This window comes from Erpetoichthys calabaricus, chromosome 16 (genome assembly GCF_900747795.2).
Source record: "Erpetoichthys calabaricus chromosome 16, fErpCal1.3, whole genome shotgun sequence".
NCBI classification, from domain to species: Eukaryota; Metazoa; Chordata; class Cladistia; order Polypteriformes; family Polypteridae; genus Erpetoichthys; species Erpetoichthys calabaricus.
The window spans coordinates 53,447,895-53,468,390 of record NC_041409.2 but is presented as its reverse complement, the minus strand read 5'-3'; the positions used below and the strand labels follow the sequence as shown (position 1 = coordinate 53,468,390).

General features: G+C 40.4%; 1 protein-coding gene across 2 annotated transcripts in view; it reads left to right on the top strand.

Moving 5' to 3' along the window:
• The window catches only part of LOC114666789 (cysteine-rich motor neuron 1 protein-like), a 180,936-nt gene that overhangs the window by 122,820 nt on the left and 37,620 nt on the right, over positions 1-20,496 (top strand). The window contains exons 3-5 of one of the 2 annotated variants that reach the window (XM_028821788.2): positions 4,582-4,761; positions 7,175-7,378; positions 10,911-11,039. In XM_028821788.2, coding sequence (XP_028677621.1) covers positions 4,582-4,761; positions 7,175-7,378; positions 10,911-11,039 — 513 coding nt within the window. The remainder of the gene's footprint in view (positions 1-4,581; positions 4,762-7,174; positions 7,379-10,910; positions 11,040-20,496) is intronic. The other variant, XM_051919849.1, reaches the window with a different exon arrangement.

The window sequence follows — 20,496 nt, the reverse complement described above, 5'->3', positions numbered from 1 at the left end:
GAGCAGCACCTGATCTTCTCCAGACATAGTGCTTGATGTTCTGCCCAAAGAATTCAGGTTTTGTCTCATCAGACCAGAGAGTCTTTCTTCACCAGTTCTTATAGTGCTTTAAACTGCCTTTTACTGAGGATTGGCTTCCATCTGGCCACTCTACCATAAACACTTGGTTGATGGAGTGCTGCTGAGATGGTCATCCTTCCAACAGGTCTCCCACAACATCAACAACATCTATTTATACAGCATATTTTTATACAAAAAAGTAGCTCAAAGTGCTTTACATAATGAAGAAAAGAAAAGAAAAATAAAAGACAAAATAAGAAATTAAAATAAGACAACATTAGTTAACAAAAAAAAAAGAGTAAGTCTGATGGCCAGGGGGGGCAGAAAAAACAAAAAAAAACTCCAGACGGCTGGAGAAAAAAATAAAATCTGCAGGGGTTCCAGGCCACGAGACCACCCAGTCCCCTCTGGGCATTCTACCTAACATAAATGAAATAATCATCTTTGTATTTAGGGTGCTCATGGAAGGACTTGATGATGATGGTCATGCAGACTTCTGGCTTTTAATCCATCACTGTTGGAACATCACGGTGCTTTGAGTAGATGGTGGTGGCGCAAGCCACCACCAAAAGGACACTGGAAAAGGAAACAGAAGAGAGAGTAGGGGTTAGTACAGATTTTAGAGCCACCATGAATAGTTATTATAATTAATTGGATATACAGAGTATCAGGATTAATCACCTCCTTATCAGAAGACTTCTGAAATTGATAGACTGAAGGTTGAGTTCTTGGTCACCTCCGTGACCAAGTTCCTTCTTGCCTAGTTACTCAGTTTGGCCAGATGTCCAAGTCTAGGAAGATTCCTGGTGGTTCCAAACTTCTTCTATTTCACAATTGTTGAGGCCACTGTGCTCCTGGAAACACTCAAAGCTTTAGAAATGGTTTTATCCGTGCCTCACCACTGTTTGGTCTATGCGGAGGTCTACAGGGAATTTCTTGGACTTAATGATTTGGTGTTTGTCCTGCCATGCAGTGTGAATTGCTGGACCTTCTATACACAGATACCCACGTGTCTTTCTAAACAATGTCCTGTCAATTCATTTTGCCACAGGTGGCCTCCACTCAAGTTCTAGACACATTTCAAGGGGAACAAGCAAACAGAATGCACCTGAACACAATTTGGATTGCCACAGCCAAGAGTCTGACTACTTCTAAGAATATGAGATTTCAGTTTTTGATTTTTTAAAAACATTTCAGGAAACATTTTTTTGATTTGTCATTATAGGCTATTGAGAATAGACTGATGGACATACTGTAAATGGCAAATAATTTAGTCTGTGCAATGTGAGGTCTATTAAAATTATATTTAAAAATTTGATCAGTGAAATGGTTATAGTTGTTGCCTGACATCTGCAGCTATGCCCATTTAATGACTCCTGCACTTGAATGGGTGGATCATGTCTGCCATCGCGCTGTGCTGCTTTTACCTTTCCTTCTTTCTGTGTGTCTTGTACTTCATTGTAGAATTGAATGGCAGCAGTGGGACACCACAGCCACAGTTTCTGGGTTGTCAAATGGCTGTGTATTTGTACTGTGCACCTGTGTTTCACCCTGGGATGGAGGGTTTAGTCTCCATCACCAGTTATGTCTTTTGATTGTTTAGTTACTCATTTGTCCATTCGGACCATGTCTGCATTTCTTTTCTCCAATGACCACTACTTAGAGAGCAACCTATTTGAGAACTATGTAAGCAGGATGAGATGAACTTGCAGCAGGAACACTGGCTGGCTTAACGTTGAAGTGCAGATCTGACTTTGTAGTTCTTAGGTCTCAGGAGTAAATAGGAGTCAGCAATCTGAAAGTAAGTTCAGTTAAAAAAAGGATGCAAAGCAAGACAGGCTCAGGAGGCAGTGTAAGAAAGGAGCTATATATGTGCCCGACCCGACACAGATTCACACGGAGGCACATGTAAAATAAAATAAATATTTATTTTTCTTCATCTGTGGGGCACGTCTTCCCCATGAACCCCACAGGCATAACAGAGTCCCAAGTATAAACACATAAAATAACACAAAGCACATTCTCTTCCTCCACCATTGTCCTTCTCCTCCTGATTCTGGCTGCTGAGTGGTGGTCACTGGCTCCCTTTATTGGGCACTTCCGGGTATGGCGAGACCAGTGCCCAAAAGGGGCCAGCAGCTCCTACTTCAGCACCCCCTGGCGGCGACTGTGGAACCCAACAGAGCTGCACAGAACTCCAAACCCCATGAAGCCCTGTGGGGGTCCGAGGCACCACTGCAACCCAGGGAGGCTGCCATCTAGCGTCCAGGGGGAGATACTGGGTTTCCCACCCTTGCCCCACTGGTATATATGGTGAAGGGGCGTCCTGGCCATCCGTCACAGAACAAATGAGGTCATAAGCAGACACAATACCATGAGGCAGAAGTCAGAAGCAGAGTAAAAGTCAAAAAGCAGGAACTCCAGAGATACGCAAACAACCGGAACAGCAAACACGAAAGGCTTAAAGAACCTGCAAACCAGCCAAGAGGCAAAACAAGTAAAAGTAACATAAGCACAACATTCTGAAATGTGTTTCATCCAATTCTGAAAGAGTGCCAGGCCATTATAGGACCAGATCACCCAAATGAGACTGGCTATTTTTATAACCAATCATTATCTTGTTTATATCACTTATGATTCTTTTTACCTTTTTAATATTTTTTGGTCTTAACTTATATTTATTTATCTAAGTTTTTGTAGTTTTACTTTCATTTTGCTCTTCAGTGTTGTTCTGGGTCCTAGAGTTTATTTTTAGTGTGATATTTTTCATCTCCTTCAATACCATTTTGTGTTTCTATGACTAAGGCATGGGCTTCTGTTGCTAGGGGCCCACTCCCAAACGTCCCATTAAATGTTGTCTTCAATGCACCACTATTTAAGCCAGCATTGTCCAGTTTTATGAATACGATGTAAACACATTTCACAACTGCTTTAATTCACTGTTTCTCAATCACGGCCACTAGTTGGTTGCAAATTGCTTGTCTTTATAATGGTAGTGTGTTGCAGTGGGTTGCCAGTCCGAGCATTGTGCTTGATTTTTCCCCCTTGCTCTATTAATTGGGGTCAATTCACCTAGGGGGATCACCCTCAACCTTGCTGGGTCATGAAGAGACTTATATAGGAAAAGTGGGCTGTGACATCAGAAAGTTTAAGAGATACCGTTTTTATTAACATCATTCTGGCTCTTTTTTAACCTTGTTTTTTACAGTCTTGGTTTACACACTATTGTTGCCCATCTGATTTATAATTCTGGTTTATTCTGAGCTAGCTTTCATCTATGGACCCCTTTTCCCTTGGTCTTCTAGCCTTTGTTGACCACTACGAAGCTCTGATGGTCAGTAGATAGAGTCTCTGATCTGATATGTTCTGCTTATAGTTTATGTATAAGTACCTTAGGGGGAATAAGTATTGAACATGTCATCATTTTTGACGCTGTCATTACAAACAAAGGCTTCTCCACTAAGTATTAAATAAGCATGTTCAATACTTTTTCTCTGTCATTCCACTTTATTACACATACTGTATCTTTATTTATGGCCATTAATGTTGTGAATTCTTTATATCTGTGAATACCCAGGACACATTGCTTCCTCTGATTTTTTCACTCCCACACTCATTCTGTCACTGAAACAACAAACTGACAAATTCAGCTTCCCAGTCCAGTTTCCTTGGTCTCCCAGGGCACTGTTTCATACTTACTGGCTGCAGTGCTATTTACAGTATTTGTATGTGTAATGTCTGTTTCCTATGGCTTGTAATCTCTTAATATTTTTAATGTGTTTATTTCAGTCATTTTAAGTGATTTGGCTCTCATTGAAGGGATTTCTGAGGTCACATAACTTAATTCTGATGTTTATATTTGATTTAACCATCTTCTTTTATAGTTGTTGACTTTTGTGGGTCATTTGGCCACCATTTTGTATGTTTAATGATCGCCGCTATTTTGGCCACCTGTTATCAGAATAGCATCCCACGTTACCAGGGGCAAGACCTCAAAGGATTTGACTCGTGACAGGTTAAAAGGTTGGCTGAAAGTTCACTTCTTCCAAGTTGTGGATTCAAACCCCTTTTGCTATGTTTCCCTTTGCTGAAATTTTTATTTGTTTGGGTCTTCTGGTTCTAACTTTTATTCCTAACATATTTTTTTTTTGGCATTGAATATTGTCTCTCGTTTGACTTGTCAATCTTGTCTTTTTGACCTCCCTTTTTGTGGTCGTTTCGTCCTTCTCTTGGTTTTCTTCCAGAACTTTGTCAGTTTGCTGACATACTACAGTTGTCCTTTTTAAGAGGCAAGGACAGAGAAGGGGAAGTAAAATGGGATGCTAAGCACTCAATTGAGTAAAAAGGCAGCAAGAGCCATGAGGCAAGTGTCAGACAAGGTGCAATTATGAAACACAGCAAGAGAAAAAATAATAAAATGAATCAAACTGGGGCATCCGAGTCAAGAGTCTGAAAGATAATGTGCTGAGGGATCTGATTATATCCAGTATTGTCTATAAACTTGCTTTTTTTTTATTATAGTATCCACCAAGTGTTTTCATGATGGGAAAGTATATGGAGACAGGGAAGTATACCGAATGGACACATGCTGGTTGTGCCAGTGTCGACAGGGAATATCGTTCTGCTCCAAGGTGGAGTGTGCAGAGTTGGAGTGTGACAGCTTCTACATCCCAGATGGAGAGTGTTGTCCAGTCTGTAAAGGTACTCTTTTCTTAATAAATAATGCAACTGCTGCCTCACAGTTTGCCAGTCATAGCCTAAAAATGACCACCCCTGGTCTATACCCACTTTTATTTGGTCAGAGTCAAGCTAGTCACGAGAGCATTCTAGACTACACAATCATTCACAATCATTTAGGACTGAAGCCAGAAAGCACTTCTTTATTCAAAGAGTTGTGGGAATCTCCAAACAACTATAGGTAGTCGTCTAATTACGACCTATGCATCTTACGACCATTCGACTTACGACCAGTAACGCGTCTTCACAGGCAAAGGACAGTTTTTGCCACACCAGCTCTGTATGCTGTGACTCATTCATCTCGATCTCAGTTTATTACCTGCTGCGGTTTCGACTACATTCAGTTATGTTTGTCTTAACAATTACAGGAAAAAAATGCAATTTATCTCGACACAAAAATGAAGGTGATCGAGCAGTATGAGGGAGGAAGGAAAGCAAATGCAATCACATGTGAATTTAAGTTATCCCAGTGTAACTAAGCTTTATTTGCCACACGTGCTGTACTGCTTCTGCTGTGACTTTGAATCCGGTTAACCTCCGAAGCTGCTGTGTTGTGACTCACGATGTGCCACTCACAAAGGGATAATGAGACCACACTGAACTCCTTTATCTTTTAATGTTTATTATTAACAGGCTGAAATGTTAAAACAGAAAACATCTGAGTGCTCAAACTCTGCTGGTACAGGTCCTCTTCTCACAGTCAACACAATGAACACTGGGAGAGGCTCACACTGATGACATAACGTAACACTGACAAAGAAAGGATTCGTGAGGCTGTTAAAGGTTCGGCACCTATGTGAGCAACAGTAATAATGAAACAAAATGATGAAATAAAATAATTATTTAGATAGATAGATAGATAGATAGATAGATAGATAGATAGATAGATAGATAGATAGATAGATAGATAGATAGATAGATAGATAGATAGATAGATAGATAGATAGATAGATAGATAGATAGATACTTTATTAATCCCGATGGGAAATTCACAAACAATTTACAATTTACATAAACAAAATATAGTAAATCTACACAATGTGCTAAGAATGATGATAAAAAGGATGTAAATCAAACAATATGACTTAAGGGACTTATTATACAGTACTATACATACGGTCAGGTTTGACTGCATAAAGCAGTCTGCCTTACGTCCAGGTCGACTTACAACTGGCACGTCAAAACCGAAAGTGGTCGTAAGTCGACAACTACCTTACTGAGCCAAGGAGTGGAAGCAGAAACCTTGCGAACCTTAAAGGAGGATCTGGATGAGATATGAGGACCGCTCAGCAATTAGCTAAACAAACGAGCGACAAATGGACCGAATGGTCTCTGATGTTTCTTATGTATTCACCTGTGGAAGAAAATACATCTTCTGCATATGAAATGTGAAAATACACATAAACATTCTAGGGGGCCTCCCAACTGGGAAGTAAGTACAGTACATGCTCCAAACCTGTACTTCATTACAGATAAGACTTGAGCTTATGGAAAGAATTACCGTAAAAAATGTGTCGTATTTTTGAAGGGGCGTATAAGTCGGGGTCTGATTTTATTATCGATTTTTCAGGTTTCAAGACCTGACTTATACGCAAGTGTGTAAGGTAATATTTCTTACTTTGCTAAATTTGTAGATTTCTTTGCCTGTTCATTTAGTTACTCTTGGCTTGCCTTTTAGTCAAACCCTTTTTGCTCTGTTTTTTTTATTTTGCTAAATACATTCTTCCTTTATAAAGATTCTTTATTGCCCCTTATTTACAAGCCAGGGGTTTGCTGTTATTCCCTCCCTCCCTCCCCATATATGACATTTTGATACATTTTGGGACATTTCTTTATATTTTGAATTATTAAGTCGCTTTTACTCACTTTGGGCCTAGCCAGGTCTAAGCCAGCAAGTAATTGTCTGGGGCAAGCTGGACAGGCAGGCATCTCTTCTGAGCTGGCTAGTGAAGGTACTGGCCTGCCTTATGGGTCTTTTTTGGAAGCCTCAACACCTTTTTGCCATGTTCGTAACTTGCAACATTAGCATATTTGATTTTGTCTCATTTAGCAAGGTATCTGCATGGTTTAAAGCTGCAGCCGGCCAGCATAAGCATTACAATCAATGATTTCCTCAAAGTGGCCAGTTTTGTATTGTTCATTCATCCAACATATCTCTGTCCTGATTGCACTTCACATATACCAGGATTCATGTACCGTGTGTAAGGTGTTCAGTTTACAATTTCATCCTTGCAACTTGCTGAGCTGGAGTTGCAGTTCAGTCTTCACTCTGTGTGTACCTAACACTTCAACCATTGCCAAAGATTTGTACTGCCCATCAAAAATAAGCAGTTCCTGCTTGTGTGTGCCTGTGATGAGCATGTCTATTGTCTTTCAGATATAGAACTCCTTCATCTTGGCAGTGGAGGTGCCAGTTGCTGGGCAGGCAACACCCTCCGACAGCATGAAGAGCAGTGGAAGGAGGATGATTGTACCTTCTGCCAGTGTGTCAGTGGTGACCCCCACTGTACTGCCATGTCCTGCAAACAGAGCTGCCAGAATCCGGTGAAGATTCCTGGAGAATGCTGCCCTTTCTGTGAAGGTAACTCTGCTGGAGCTTCAGTATGATGCCGGTCCTGCTCTCTGAACTATACTTAGTCTTTGACACCAGCTGCCACTGAGCTTCCATTCTTCTGCACACTTATTAGAGAGACTTATCACATACATAAAAATAAATGAAAACCTGTGTACTTAAAGCTTGGGATTTTTACTTGGTTTATGGACCTTATTTATCTCTGCCATTTTTATTGAGAGAAATTACAAGACTAATCTGGATTTTCAGTCCATTTGGCACAAGGCAGTTAGTAGATGTAGTCTTGTGGTCCATTTAATTGTTAGCCTTACCTGCAGTAACTACACCTAGTTGATGCAAAATTCAGTACCTGTTGAGACCCTTCACTTTTTACAGATTTTTTTATGTTGCAGCCTTGTGCTAAAATAATTTCAATTAATTGTTCCCTTATTGAACAACACGCAATACCCCAGAAAGACAAATCAATAACAGGATTTCAGAATTTTTTGTAAATTCATAAAAAATAAAAAAACGGAAATCTCACATTGACCCAAGTATTCAGGTCCTTTGCTATGACACTTGAAAGTGGCTCAGGTGCATCTCATTCTATTGCTCATCACTGAGATGTTTCTACACCTTGTTTGGAGTCCTCCTGTGGTCAGTTCAGTTGATTGGACTAATTATTAAAGGCACACACCTGTCTCTAGAAGGTCCACCTTGTGACCGGAAAGAAAGCCATGAGGTCAAAGGAGCTGCCTACAGAGCTCAAAAGGCAGGATTGAGTCGAGGTGCTGATTAGAGGAAGGATACAAAAAATATCTGGGGTCTGTCAAAAAACAGGGCCTGTTACTGCCCATTGCAATATCCCTTGTGTGATTCTGGGCTATACAAGAAATAATTCTATAATTGTTAAATGGAAGAAGTTTGGAACAACCACGACTCTTCCTAGAGCTGACCACCCACTCAAAATGAACAAGAACATGATGGTCATTTTGGCCGAGCTCTAGCGAACCTGTGTGCAGATAGAAGAGGCTTCCAGAAATACGACTAGCACTGCACCACTCCAGTAATCTGGGCTTTATGACAGATTGGTCAGACAACACATGGAAGCCTGCTTGATGTTTGAAAAAAAGAAGGCACCTGTAGGACTCTCAGACTGTGAGACACAAGATTATTTGGTGTGATGAAACCAAGATTGAACTGTTTGGCCTCTGTTCTAAGCTTCATGTCTGGAGGAAACCGGGTACCGCTCATCATCTATGCAATACCATTCCAACAGTGAAGCATGGTAATGGCAGCATCTGGCACTGGGAAACTAGTCAGTGTTGAGGAAATGCTGAACAGAGCAAATGGCAGAGATATCCTTAATGAAAACCTGCTTAGAGGACTCTGGACCTCAGACTGGGATTGAAAGGTCACCGTCCAAAAAAGCAAAGACAACACAGAAGTGGCTAAAGGACAACTCTGGGAATTTTCTTAAGTGGCTCAGCCAGAGTCAGGACTTAAACTCAATCGAACGTCTCAGGAAATATCTGAAAACAGCTGTCCACTGATGGTCTCCATCCAACCTGACAAAGCTTGAGAGGATCTACAGAGAAGAATGGCAGAGAATCCCCAAATCCAGGGGTGAGAAGCTTGTCACATCAGTGCCAGGCTGGAATTGCAGACAAATGGGCTTCAGCAAAAAAGTCAAGGGTCTGAATACTTTGTGTCAATGTGAGTTTTCAGTTTACTACTTTTAATACATTTGAAAAAAAATTCTAAAATCCTAAATGTTAATGATGGAAAAAAAATATATATTTCAGTATTAAGACTGTAACATAACAAAATGTGAACAAACTGAAAGGGGTCTACATATTTTATGCAGGTGCTGTTTGATCGTGATAGCATTTACATAGATTAGTTCTTTATATTTCCTTAACCTGCTTATCCAGGGCCAGGCCGCAGGGCAGCTGGAGCCTCTTTAAATTGTCTTCCTGTGGTCGAGAGGGTGTCTGGTCATGCACGTACCCTACAATACACTCGCCTCTGTGCCTTTAGCAGTTTATTACAAATGCATAATAATCCAGTGTTCAAAAGCCGGAATCCGGACAGATGCATAGGGCCTTGAAGAACTTGGGGGTGAGACACACACACAGGATGTGGTTAACCCATTCACTTTGAATACAACATGCAAGAAGTACGTGCAGATTTGTTTTCAAATGACATGTGTCTTAGTTTGAAGTAGCTCACACATTCATCTTTGTAAGGTTTAGATTTTGAACGCACAGTGCATTCCCTTTTGAACCTTCTTGAGATGAAGTAGTTATGGAGGTAAGCTAATTTCTCCTTTTCTCTTATTTATATGCTGCTTTATGATGAGGAGGCTGGCTGCCCCTTTAACATTTTTGAAGGCAAATGATGCATCTTCACAAATAAAAAAAGTGACGATTTCCCAACATGCAATGTATTCTAGATGCACCCAGCGATTACAATAGCTAGGGGAAGACCTCCCCACCCTAGATGCGCCCCTGCTTGCATCTGTTCTTTCATGATTGGGTTGTTTTGAATAGATGCTCAGACGGTGTCCACCCTCTTGTCTGCAAAACTGGCAACTTCTGTAATTTTTGCCAACTAACCAAAGAAACAAAACATCCGACCAAAATCTTTAAAAAGCACTTCAGGTTATGAAGGCCATGGAGCTGGTGTGAAGATGTCACACAGCATCTCATTCACTGCAAATAGAAACAGTCAAGCTAACCATTATTGCCAGAGGCCTCCAACCCAATGGTCCTTCTTGTTTCTAGTTACCTTAGTAGTTCTGACAGGCAATGCAATATCCATCTCCAGTTAAACTACATGATTTTTAAACTTCTGAAGGTAACAATGTTCTGTTTGCTACCATCAAGGTACTGAATTATGAACTGTGAACAGTTTAAAAATTGATAGGAAGAGCAACATGGGTGGGGCTGTCATTAAGTAGAGGACAATAGTCTGGGGGCAGCATGGTTCAGAATCGGTGGGCAATGCTGCCTTGGAGGTCCAGCTACTTTATGCCCAGTTTCATCTCTTCACCCCATCTCTACCCAAATTAAATTTGCAACTCTAAATATTGCCTATGATGTGTGCCTGTGATAGGCTAGCGCTTTGATCAGCATATCTTTGTCATACTTTTTAAATGTTAAGTTCACATTATTGATTGATTTGAAGATAAGTAGATGCTCACCAATTACTTTTTCCTGATACTTTTGTGGTAAAATAAGCAGAACATGTCACTGCAGTAAGAAGTTTAAAAATAGAGTTATGAAACCATCAGTGGGTGCACTGAATGTTGATGCTGTTCTTGTGTCACAATGTTTGATACGTCACTAAGCCATCCTGAAAAGTCTGGTCCATGCAGAGGTGCTCATTTTGATTTTTTTTTTTTGCTGTTACTGTTTTAATAAAGATTAGACTCATTGATCTTGGGGACTGGCCACCATAACTTTGATCTGCAGTCCCCAAGACCCTCTATGGCTGACCAACGCCCAGTGCTTGATGCCGCTCTACTAATATTGTCTGGTCTGACACTTTTCCTTTACAGAGCCTACGTATCAAACGGTCAGTCCAGTCCTATGTCCGAAATTGGAGAACTGCTCTCTTTCTGAAAAAGACTGCCCATTTGGTTTTGTTCAGGACAGAAATGGTTGTCTTCTGTGCCACTGTCTATCAAGTGAGTGTTCACATACATTTTTCCCATTACTGGGACCTCTTAGGTCCATGTCATAATTCGTTTCTAATTTTCAGCCCACAGTAACACTCTAGTTGATTTTAGTCATTTTGCTTTTCACCCCATGCATGATCTCACATTTCTTATTTCCCCTTTAGCTGTCCTTTTCCAAATGTCTCCTTACTTTCAGTGCCCATAATGAGAGTAGTCCCTTGACTTGTTTCCACTTGAGATATTAAGGAGCCTCAGTCTTTCTACCTCCTCATCTTGGTCCACATCACATTTATTCACATGCTATTAAACCAGCATTTTGCAGCTGAAGAACTTGATTCCCTACAGACAGTAATGGTAAAAAAGGGGCATCACAGGGGACTCAATATCCAAACCATCATTATATGAGTGTCTGTGGCTAATGTGTTATGCAAAAAATTGAGAGAACAGAAAACTCCTAAGGCAAAACTTGGAATGCCTGTAATTGTTTCATCCTCCTCCTTATACATTAACCATGAGCAACACTAGCTTTCAGGTTCTTGATCGACAACTCGAGCACACCAGGTAAAGCCACACTTCTTTAGACTCAACCAGTTTAGTCAAGCTGAGAGTGTCAGTGTAGACAGATGACAAAAAGTCAGTGAACTGAGAGACTTTGTGTCCTGAACACAGTCGAACACACTGGGCAGGAGTCCAGTGGCTGAAAACAGTAAAAAGGACTGGCAGCAGTAGCCCTCGCTCATCCAACCTCTGCCAGATCTGTTTGAACAAACACTTGGTGATTCTCTCTTACATTAATTGTGATGTTTGTGATAATTATTTTGGTCATATTTTTTGGAAGACACAAAAGCAAGATTTAATTATTGAATTATGGAAATCGTGAAGCAAGTGTGTGTGAGTAGGCTGCATGATGGACTGGCACCCTGTCCTGGCCTGATTCCTACCTTGGCCTCTCATAGCCCAGAATAGGATTAAGTGGGTTTAATAAAGTTAATGTGTAATTACAAAATTCAAAACAAAGCACATGAGGAGCCTGATGAGAATCAGACGAGAAATAAGCCCACACCCCTAAGACTCCCTCAGTGACACAAATACTACGCACAAAAACCACAATTAATTCTACTCAAGTCTACAGGCCCGCTCCTTCAATAGCCTTCAGTGGTGCCAGTTATTGTGCCCAGTAGGCATAGGACTTCTAAGGGTGACTGGGAGACAAGGGCATGGTCAAAAAATGTAGTGAGGTTCAGAACCAGGACTAGAACTCTCAATGATCTAAGCCAAGAGTCACAAGACAAAATTGAACTCGGAAGAGTTTAAAAACCAGAGAAACAAATCAAAGAAGATTTTTTTTTTAAAATGGGTTTTGGAATCCATGTAGTCAGAGGTGGAAGCAAATCTCCTGGATGACCTTTTATCCTGCTGCATCGAGTTTTACAGACCAAAACTTCTATGAACATGCCCACTTTGGGATAGTCCTAGCAATAGGGATGAACAATTGCACCATCAATTTGCTGTTGATATAACGGCCTGATTCTCAAATCAAAATTGAAACTATAACTATATTTCAAACACAAATGAACTCAATGGGCACTTAAGGGTATAAAACCTCCCCACAGAAGCAAACAATATTCAAAATAGGAGTCCCTGACACCAGTAGCCTAACAATCAGCCATTGCTTTGTACAGAATTGGTGACTGAAGCCAAGAATGGAGAATTCTGAAAAGAAGGGACACAGCTATGACGGCAGGCAGAAAACACCTCGAGAGTTTGGGCTATTGCACCAAAGACTGATGGTGAGGTGAGAAGCTTGGTTGGGGACTGCAGTGGGCATATATAAAATTTTTAAAAGGACTAGGGGGGCTCCCCCTGCTCGCTTTGCTCGCCAACCCCCCCGGCCTGCGCTACACGCCAGCCACTTTGCGTCTTTGCTGCTCGCATATGTGGATTTCACTTTCAGCAAACAACAAATCTTTTAATTCTTGCGGATACGCCTCTTCACTGGGAAGAAACACTACTTTTCCCTGGCAACATGAATTAGATGATCTACAGGTCTCCGACTTAAAGTTTAAATCCGAACAATATATTCAATCTCGGACGGCACGGTGGCGCAGTGGTAGCGCTGCTGCCTCGCAGTTAGGAGACCTGAGTTTGCTTCCCGGGTCCTCCCTGCGTGGAGTTTGCATGTTCTCCCCGTGTCTACATGGGTTTCCTCCCACAGTCCAAAGACATGCAGGTTAGGTGGATTGGCGATTCTAAATTGGCCCTAGTGTGTGTTTGTGTGTGTCCTGCGGTGGGTTGGCACCCTGCCCAGGATTGGTTCCTGCCTTGTGCCCTGTGTTGGCTGGGATTGGCTCCAGCAGACCCCCGTGACCCTGTGTTCGGATTCAGCGGGTTGGAAAATGGATGGATGGATATTCAATCTCTTTTCGCTGTTCTATTATTTTACCGAGTAATAATTTCTGTTTGTTTGTGCCAATGCGATCATTACTATCATTTTTTTGAGACTTTCGAATTTTACTACTTCCATTATCTCTACACTGCTCTGCATGTGTACTGCGCCAACGTTTTTGAACCTCTTTACGACATTCTACTTTGTCATTTACTCTTTGTCTTTTATCTCCGGCCCCAGGCATTGTTAAATCTCTTGGCACAGTCTCGTCTCGCGGGACGTGAAAGTATTTCTCTGAAAAAGTCACATCTCGTCCCAGGCTAAAAAGTCTTGTCTCATCCCAGGATTTTTTTATATAATACAGAGATATGAGCCGGCGCATTAGTTTGGGAGATTTGGCACTGCCAGCTTCCACTGGTTTGGAATTAATGAAGTAATGTCGTAGTGAAGATGCAGCACAAATTGGCGAACACAGTAAAGAGGAATAAAGCCTCCAAATAATGCAGGCGACACCAGGACGTCATCGAGTCTGAGTCTCAGAAACAGATCTCACCCCAGGCATCCTGGCCCCAAATGCAAGTTTTTGATTTTTAATACATTTGCAAACCTTTCTCAGAACCTGTTCTCACTTTGTCATTATGGGTAATTAAGTTTAGATTGATGGGCAGAAATAGCAAATGTAGCCATTTCCAATTACATCTACAGCACAATAAAGTTTGCCGGAAGTGAAGGGGTCTGACAACTTTCTGAATCCACTGTAGAATGCGTCAGTTTTCTAAGCCTATTGGGAAGGCAGGATCCAACTTCAAAAGTGGTGCCAGTCCATCACAGAGCACACATTATGTTACACCTAAACTCACTTCTTCCAGGCCAGTTTGAATTCTCCAGTTAACCTGACAGAATTTTGGTCAACTGTAGGAAAGGCAGAAAACCTTCACACAGAGGGCACCCCAGCTGTACATTTAATTATTCGGCTCTTACTTTTCAAATCAGAACCCCCAGCACAGCAGTTAAGGTGAACGAGCGCGGGCTAATCTAAAATTATAATTAGATTTAAATGGGACAGAGAGACACTCAGTGCATTCTGCAATGCAGAAGACATCCATAGACATTCATCATTCTCATTGTATTTGCATTAACACAATGCTTGGCATTTCACCTTTGATAAACTTGTCACCAGTAAAGTATGTCCAAGCCATGGCAGCTATGGGTTTTGACTTTGATTTTTAAACCCTGAATGAGGTCCATCTGCCAACAGATTCCATTTCATAGCACAGCTTTCAGGTCTTCAAACACTGGCTTTGTATTTCATCACGTCGTGGGCCAGCTGATCTGTGCCCTGAGTGCCGCGCATGGCCTGAGGATAAAGCTCCCTATTTCTTACACAGCAGTTTCCCTGCAATTAAAATGCCTGCTGCTATGTTTCTGTGAGCCAAGTTATGTGCCCCAGTTAGGAATTTGGGACAGGCTGTGATTAACAAAGACTGTGATGAGCAAGCATTTCTGCACACGATACTTGTTTTCCACCTTGGCAAGCGCATCACTGAATCAAGAGCATTCAGATCTTCATCAGGGCACACTGACAAAGGCATCCCTTTTGAATATCTCTTTTTAAAAATGTAGAAAACGAACGGTTGTCTTATTTTTAAACTACATCAATTCAGAGCATCAAACAGATCATGAATTGACATCAGTACTTCTTTCAGATTCACAGTTTCGCCTAACTCAAAGTTGAACTCCCAGGAGGGCAGCCGCAGTGCCAGGGATGCCAATGAAATCCCACTTAGTTGCAGTGGACCCTTTTCAGCACAGACTCCCTGAAAATCCTTTCCGCAAGTACACAATAGGCAGTTTGTTACTTCGTATCAGACCTTGTTGACTAAAGCTGCTTAGAGCTCATCACAGCCTGCAGCTGTTCTACTTTTTGGTAAATATAATGTTGTTTTATTAAGGCTGGTCAGGAGAAAAGACGAGGTCAGGACGTAGTGAAAAAATCAAAAAGCTAGGAGATTGTTTATACAGGCAACAAAGCCAAGAGTTGAAAATTCAAAGATTAAATCCTGAGTAGAGCTGCTGTTTAGCTGTGCACACTGCATCTTTGTGGTTAGTCATTAGTACTAAAATATAAGTAATACGATCAGCAGTGACATCCATGTCTCTGGTGACTCTTCCTATGAAGTCAGTAGACGGATTGGGAGAGTATGGGGGTCATGAGGTCTCTGGAAAGGGGTGTGTGGAGCTCCTGATATCTATGCAAAAGGACGAAGGTCCAAGTCTTTAGAGTCCTGGTGCTTCCTGTGTTGATATATGTTTGCGAGACATGGACGCTATCCAGTGACCTGAGACGAAGACTGGAATCCTTTGGTATTGTCTCTTCGGAAAATCCTTGGGTACCACTGGTTTGACTTTGTGTTGAATGAGAGGTTGCTCATGGAGTCCCAAATGAACCACATTACCTGCTTTGTGAAGAAGCGTCAGCTACGGCACTACAGTCATGTGGCACGATTACCTGAGGGTGATCCGACACATAAGATCCCCATTGCTGTGGACCCGAACAGCAGTACCAGGCCAAGGGGACGCCCACATAACACCTGGTAGTAGCAGACAGAGGGTTATTTCCGTTGGGTTGGACTGGACCGGACGTCTGCCTTGGGGGTTGCCAACCAGGATCCCAAGCTGTTTCGTCGTGTGGTGGGGTACAGCAGCGAGCTGTGCCAGTTCATGCTGCCGAACCTGACCTGATCTGTATCTGATGCTTGCTTACTCTATTTTTCTTCTTGGTACTCACATGTGGCACTTGCTGCCATTGCTCTACTGCCAAGTTGTTCGCCTGCCTATGGAAATGTCTCAGATAATGGAGCACTGGAATCATTAGGTACAAGTGTCCTTTCTTTGTTTTTTTATTTGTTTATTGATTTAATTTGAAGAAACCAACATTTCATACAAGCAAGTCAAACTTAACAAACCAGAATTCAACCCCCGCCAACAGCACAAGCAAATCTTTAAAAACAGCAAAGAAGGGAGAATGTCCTTTTCCCTGATATAAATGCTACTCTAAGGTATGGTTAATTAGATCTTGCCATATTTTACAAAAAGTTTTGAACAGATCCTGTAAGTGAGAATTTATTTTTTCCAGTTTCAAGTTTCAAATAGTATAGAACATCAGTTACCCACTGACTTATAACAGGTGTGCTGGGGTTTTCCAGTCAACGTGCTGTCAGTGGTGTAGAAGCAGATACAAATTAGTTGTCTTTCTTCACTTGAAGACCATCAGGGCATACCCCAGCAACAACAACATTTATTTCTATAGCATGTTTTCATACAAATGCTGAAGCTCAAACTGCTTTACAAGATGAAGAAAGAGAAAAGAAATAAATATATAAAAATATGATTAGGCAATACTAAGTAGCAAAGAATAAAGTAAGGTCCGATGGCCAGGGAGGACAGAAAAAACAAAAAAAAACTTCAGAGGGCCGGAGAAAAAAAAAACAAAATCAGCAGGGGTTCTGAGGCCATGAGACCACCCAGCCACCACTGGGCATATCACCAAGCCAAACGCAACTGTTAGTGGGTTAGGAGTGATTGTGACACCAAGGCTGTCTGATAGGCATTCAGATATTTTGTTAATTTGGTGGACTCCCAGTGAGGATGAAACTAAATTGCCACATTCACATGTTGAATCTGGCCCTAGATAACACTTTTAAACAAGATAAATGAGCTTGATAAAAGATTTTAAGTTGAATGATTGAATGCTTTGCGCATATGGAGCTGGAGTGTTTTCTATGCATGACTGCCTTCCACTTCTCTTCAGAGATGTTAAGTAAAAGATCCTTTCCCTGCAGTACCCTAGAATTTTTGAAAGGAGGAGATTTTAAAATGTTTTTATGTATTATTGAGATGATATTTGAATGTTTAATCAGTATTGCCTTTGGAATTAAAATGGCAGGAGGTGAGGAAAATTGGGCAGGTTCCTTTTAGCAAAGTTTCTGATTTGAAAGTAGTGGCAAAATTGTGTTGATGGGAAATTAAATTTGAAGTGTAATTGTTTATAAGATGCAACAACATTATCTATATACAATTCGTTTAAATAATCCCAGATGTTTTCCAAACATTAAATACTGTGTATTATCTTGTAAAGGTGCAACAAATATAAGCTTCTCTGTCTTAAAAATGCTTCCTGCATTGGTTCCATATTCTGAGTGATTGATAAACAATTGGATTATTGGTATACTGATGGTAATTTGTGTTTATTGGGGTACAAAGTAGGGCATATAATGAAGTACAGCAAGTTTTGTTTTTTATCTATTGCAGACCAGGCTTGTGTGTTTTCATCAATGTGAATGTCCATGTCTTTATAGCTTGTACATTAGCCACCCAGTAATAAAACTGAAAGTTAGGTAGTGCCATGCCACCTTCTGCTTTAGGTCATTGTAGAGTCATCTTTTGGATGCAGGGAAGTTTCGAATTCCAAATAAATGAGGTTATAATTGAATCTAATTTCTTAAAGAATGATTTGTTAAGGTTTATGGGGAATCTCTGAAATAGAAAAAGATGCTTGTGACTGATATTCATCTTGACAGTACTGATTCTCCCTGCTAATGTGAGATGGAGGGTGGACTATCTGCTCACATCTTGTTTAATTTTTTCCATGCAGATAGAAAAATTTATATTTACTTGTGATGTTTACCACTAAGTATTATATTCTCCTTATAAAATACATGAGAATGTGCCCAGTCTAATATTGTGTGCTACAGAATTCTTTGAAAAAATCACACTTTTATTCAGATTAATTTTGAGTCCAGATATCTTTTGAAATTATGTGCATTGAGGACTGCTGGTACGGATGTTTGTGGGTCTGATACATACAGTATCATGTCATCTGCATATAGTTTTCTGTTCACATCTTTCTCTGGTAATCCCCTTTATCTCTCCTACATTTCGAAAGTGAATGGCCAGTGGCTCAATGGTGATTGCAATGGTGATAGGGGCATCCTTCTCAAGTGCCACATTCCAGTTTGAAGTAGTTGAAAATAATGTTGTTAATACAAACTGAGGCTTCTGGACTGGTATAAAGTAGTTTGATCCATATAGAAATGTTTAGGCAGAACCCAAATTTGTGCCATGTGGTCAATAAGTAGTTTCATTCTACCATGTGGAATGCTTTTTCTGTGTCCAAAAATAATAAGATCCCTGGTGTGTTAGATTTCATGTGTGAGTATATTACATTAAACAAACATCAAAGGTTAGAAGCTAAGTATCTGCCTATAATAAATCTGGTTTGATCTTGTGGTATTATAGAAGGATGCACTTTCTCAGTCTTTCCAGCTAGAACTTTGGAGAGCAGCATAATATCATTATTCAGAAGTGAAATTGGTCTATATGATGCACATTGTAATAATTCCTTATTTTTCTTTGGAAAGACAGTAATTAATGCATGACAAAAAGTTTGAGGTAGAATTTTGTTGTCTTTACCTTCTGTAAATGTTGCGAATAATAGTGGAGCTAACTTATTTGAATTTTTTTTATAAAATTCCAATGGTAACCATCAGGACTGGCTGCTTTCCCACTCTGGAGTGAGTTTATAACATCTAGTAATTCTGAGAGTGTCAGAGGTTGATCCAGTTCCACTGCACTAAGAATATCTAGCTGTGGTATTTGTATGACATAAAAAAAATCAGATTGTGTCTTATCGTCTCTAATATACGAAGAAGACTTAGTGTACTCTTTAAATGCGTGGGTTATATTTTAATGGTCAATGATTTTATCTCCTTCTGTCTTGTTAATTTCTGTTATTGCATTACGAACTTCCTGCTTGTGGATTTGTTGAGATTAGATCTTATTAGCCTTCTCTCCATGTTCATAGTAATGATGTCGCGATTTAAACATGAGCTGTTCTATTTCTTTTGTTGTCAAAAGGTTAAATTCTGATTGCAAAACCTGTCTTTTCCTATAAAGTGCCTCATTTGGAGACCTGGCATATTTTTCATCTATTCTGGTAATTTCACTGGTCAACTCTGATGCCTTCTTGGTTTCCAATTTATTTTTGTGGAAAAGATATGAAATTCTCTGTCCTCTTAAAAAGCTTTCAGAGTTTTCCTGCAGAGACCTCTGAGGATGCATTTGTCTCTAAAAAAATAACCAGTTTTCTCTTAGATGAATTCTGTACAGTTCTCATCAACGAATGACAGGTGGTTAAGATGCCAGCTTTGAAATGATCGTGTAGGGCACAGTCATTTGAGCTCAATGATCAGATGGGTATGGTCAGAGATAACAATAGTGTCGTACTTACAAGATTTAATCGTAGGCAAGAAATTGTTATCTATAAAGAAATAATCAACAACAACAACAACAACATTTATTTATATAGCACATTTTCATACAAAAAGTAGCTCAAAGTGCTTTACATAATGAAGAAAAGAAGAATAAAAGACAAATAAGAAATTAAAATAAGACAACATTAGTTAACATAGAAAGGAGTAAGGTCCGATGGCCAGGGTGGACAGAAAAAACAAAAAAAAACTCCAGAAGGCTGGAGAAAAAAATAAAATCTGTAGGGGTTCCAGGCCACGAGACCGCCCAGTCCCCTTTGGGCATTCTACCTAACATAAATGAAATAGTCCTCTTTGTAGTAATGTGTTTTCAGTAGTTTTTTAAAGTGCTCCACTGTATTAGCCTGGCGAATTCCTACTGGCAGGCTATTCCAGATTTTAGGTGCATAACAGCAGAAGGCCGCCTCACCACTTCTTTTAAGTTTTGCTCTTGGAATTCTAAGGAGACACTCAGTTGAGGATCTGAGGTTGCGATTTGGAATATAAGGTGTCAGACATTCCGATATATAAGACGGGGCGAGATTATTTAAAGCTTTATAAACCATAAGCAGAATTTTAAAGTCAATTCTGAATGACACAGGTAACCAGTGTAGTGACATCAAAACTGGAGAAATGTGTTCGGATTTTCTTTTCCTGGTAAGGATTCTAGCAGCTGCATTCTGCACTAACTGCAAACGATTGATGTCTTTTTTGGGTAGTCCAGAGAGGAGTGCATTACAGTAATCTAGCCGACTAAAGACAAACGCATGAA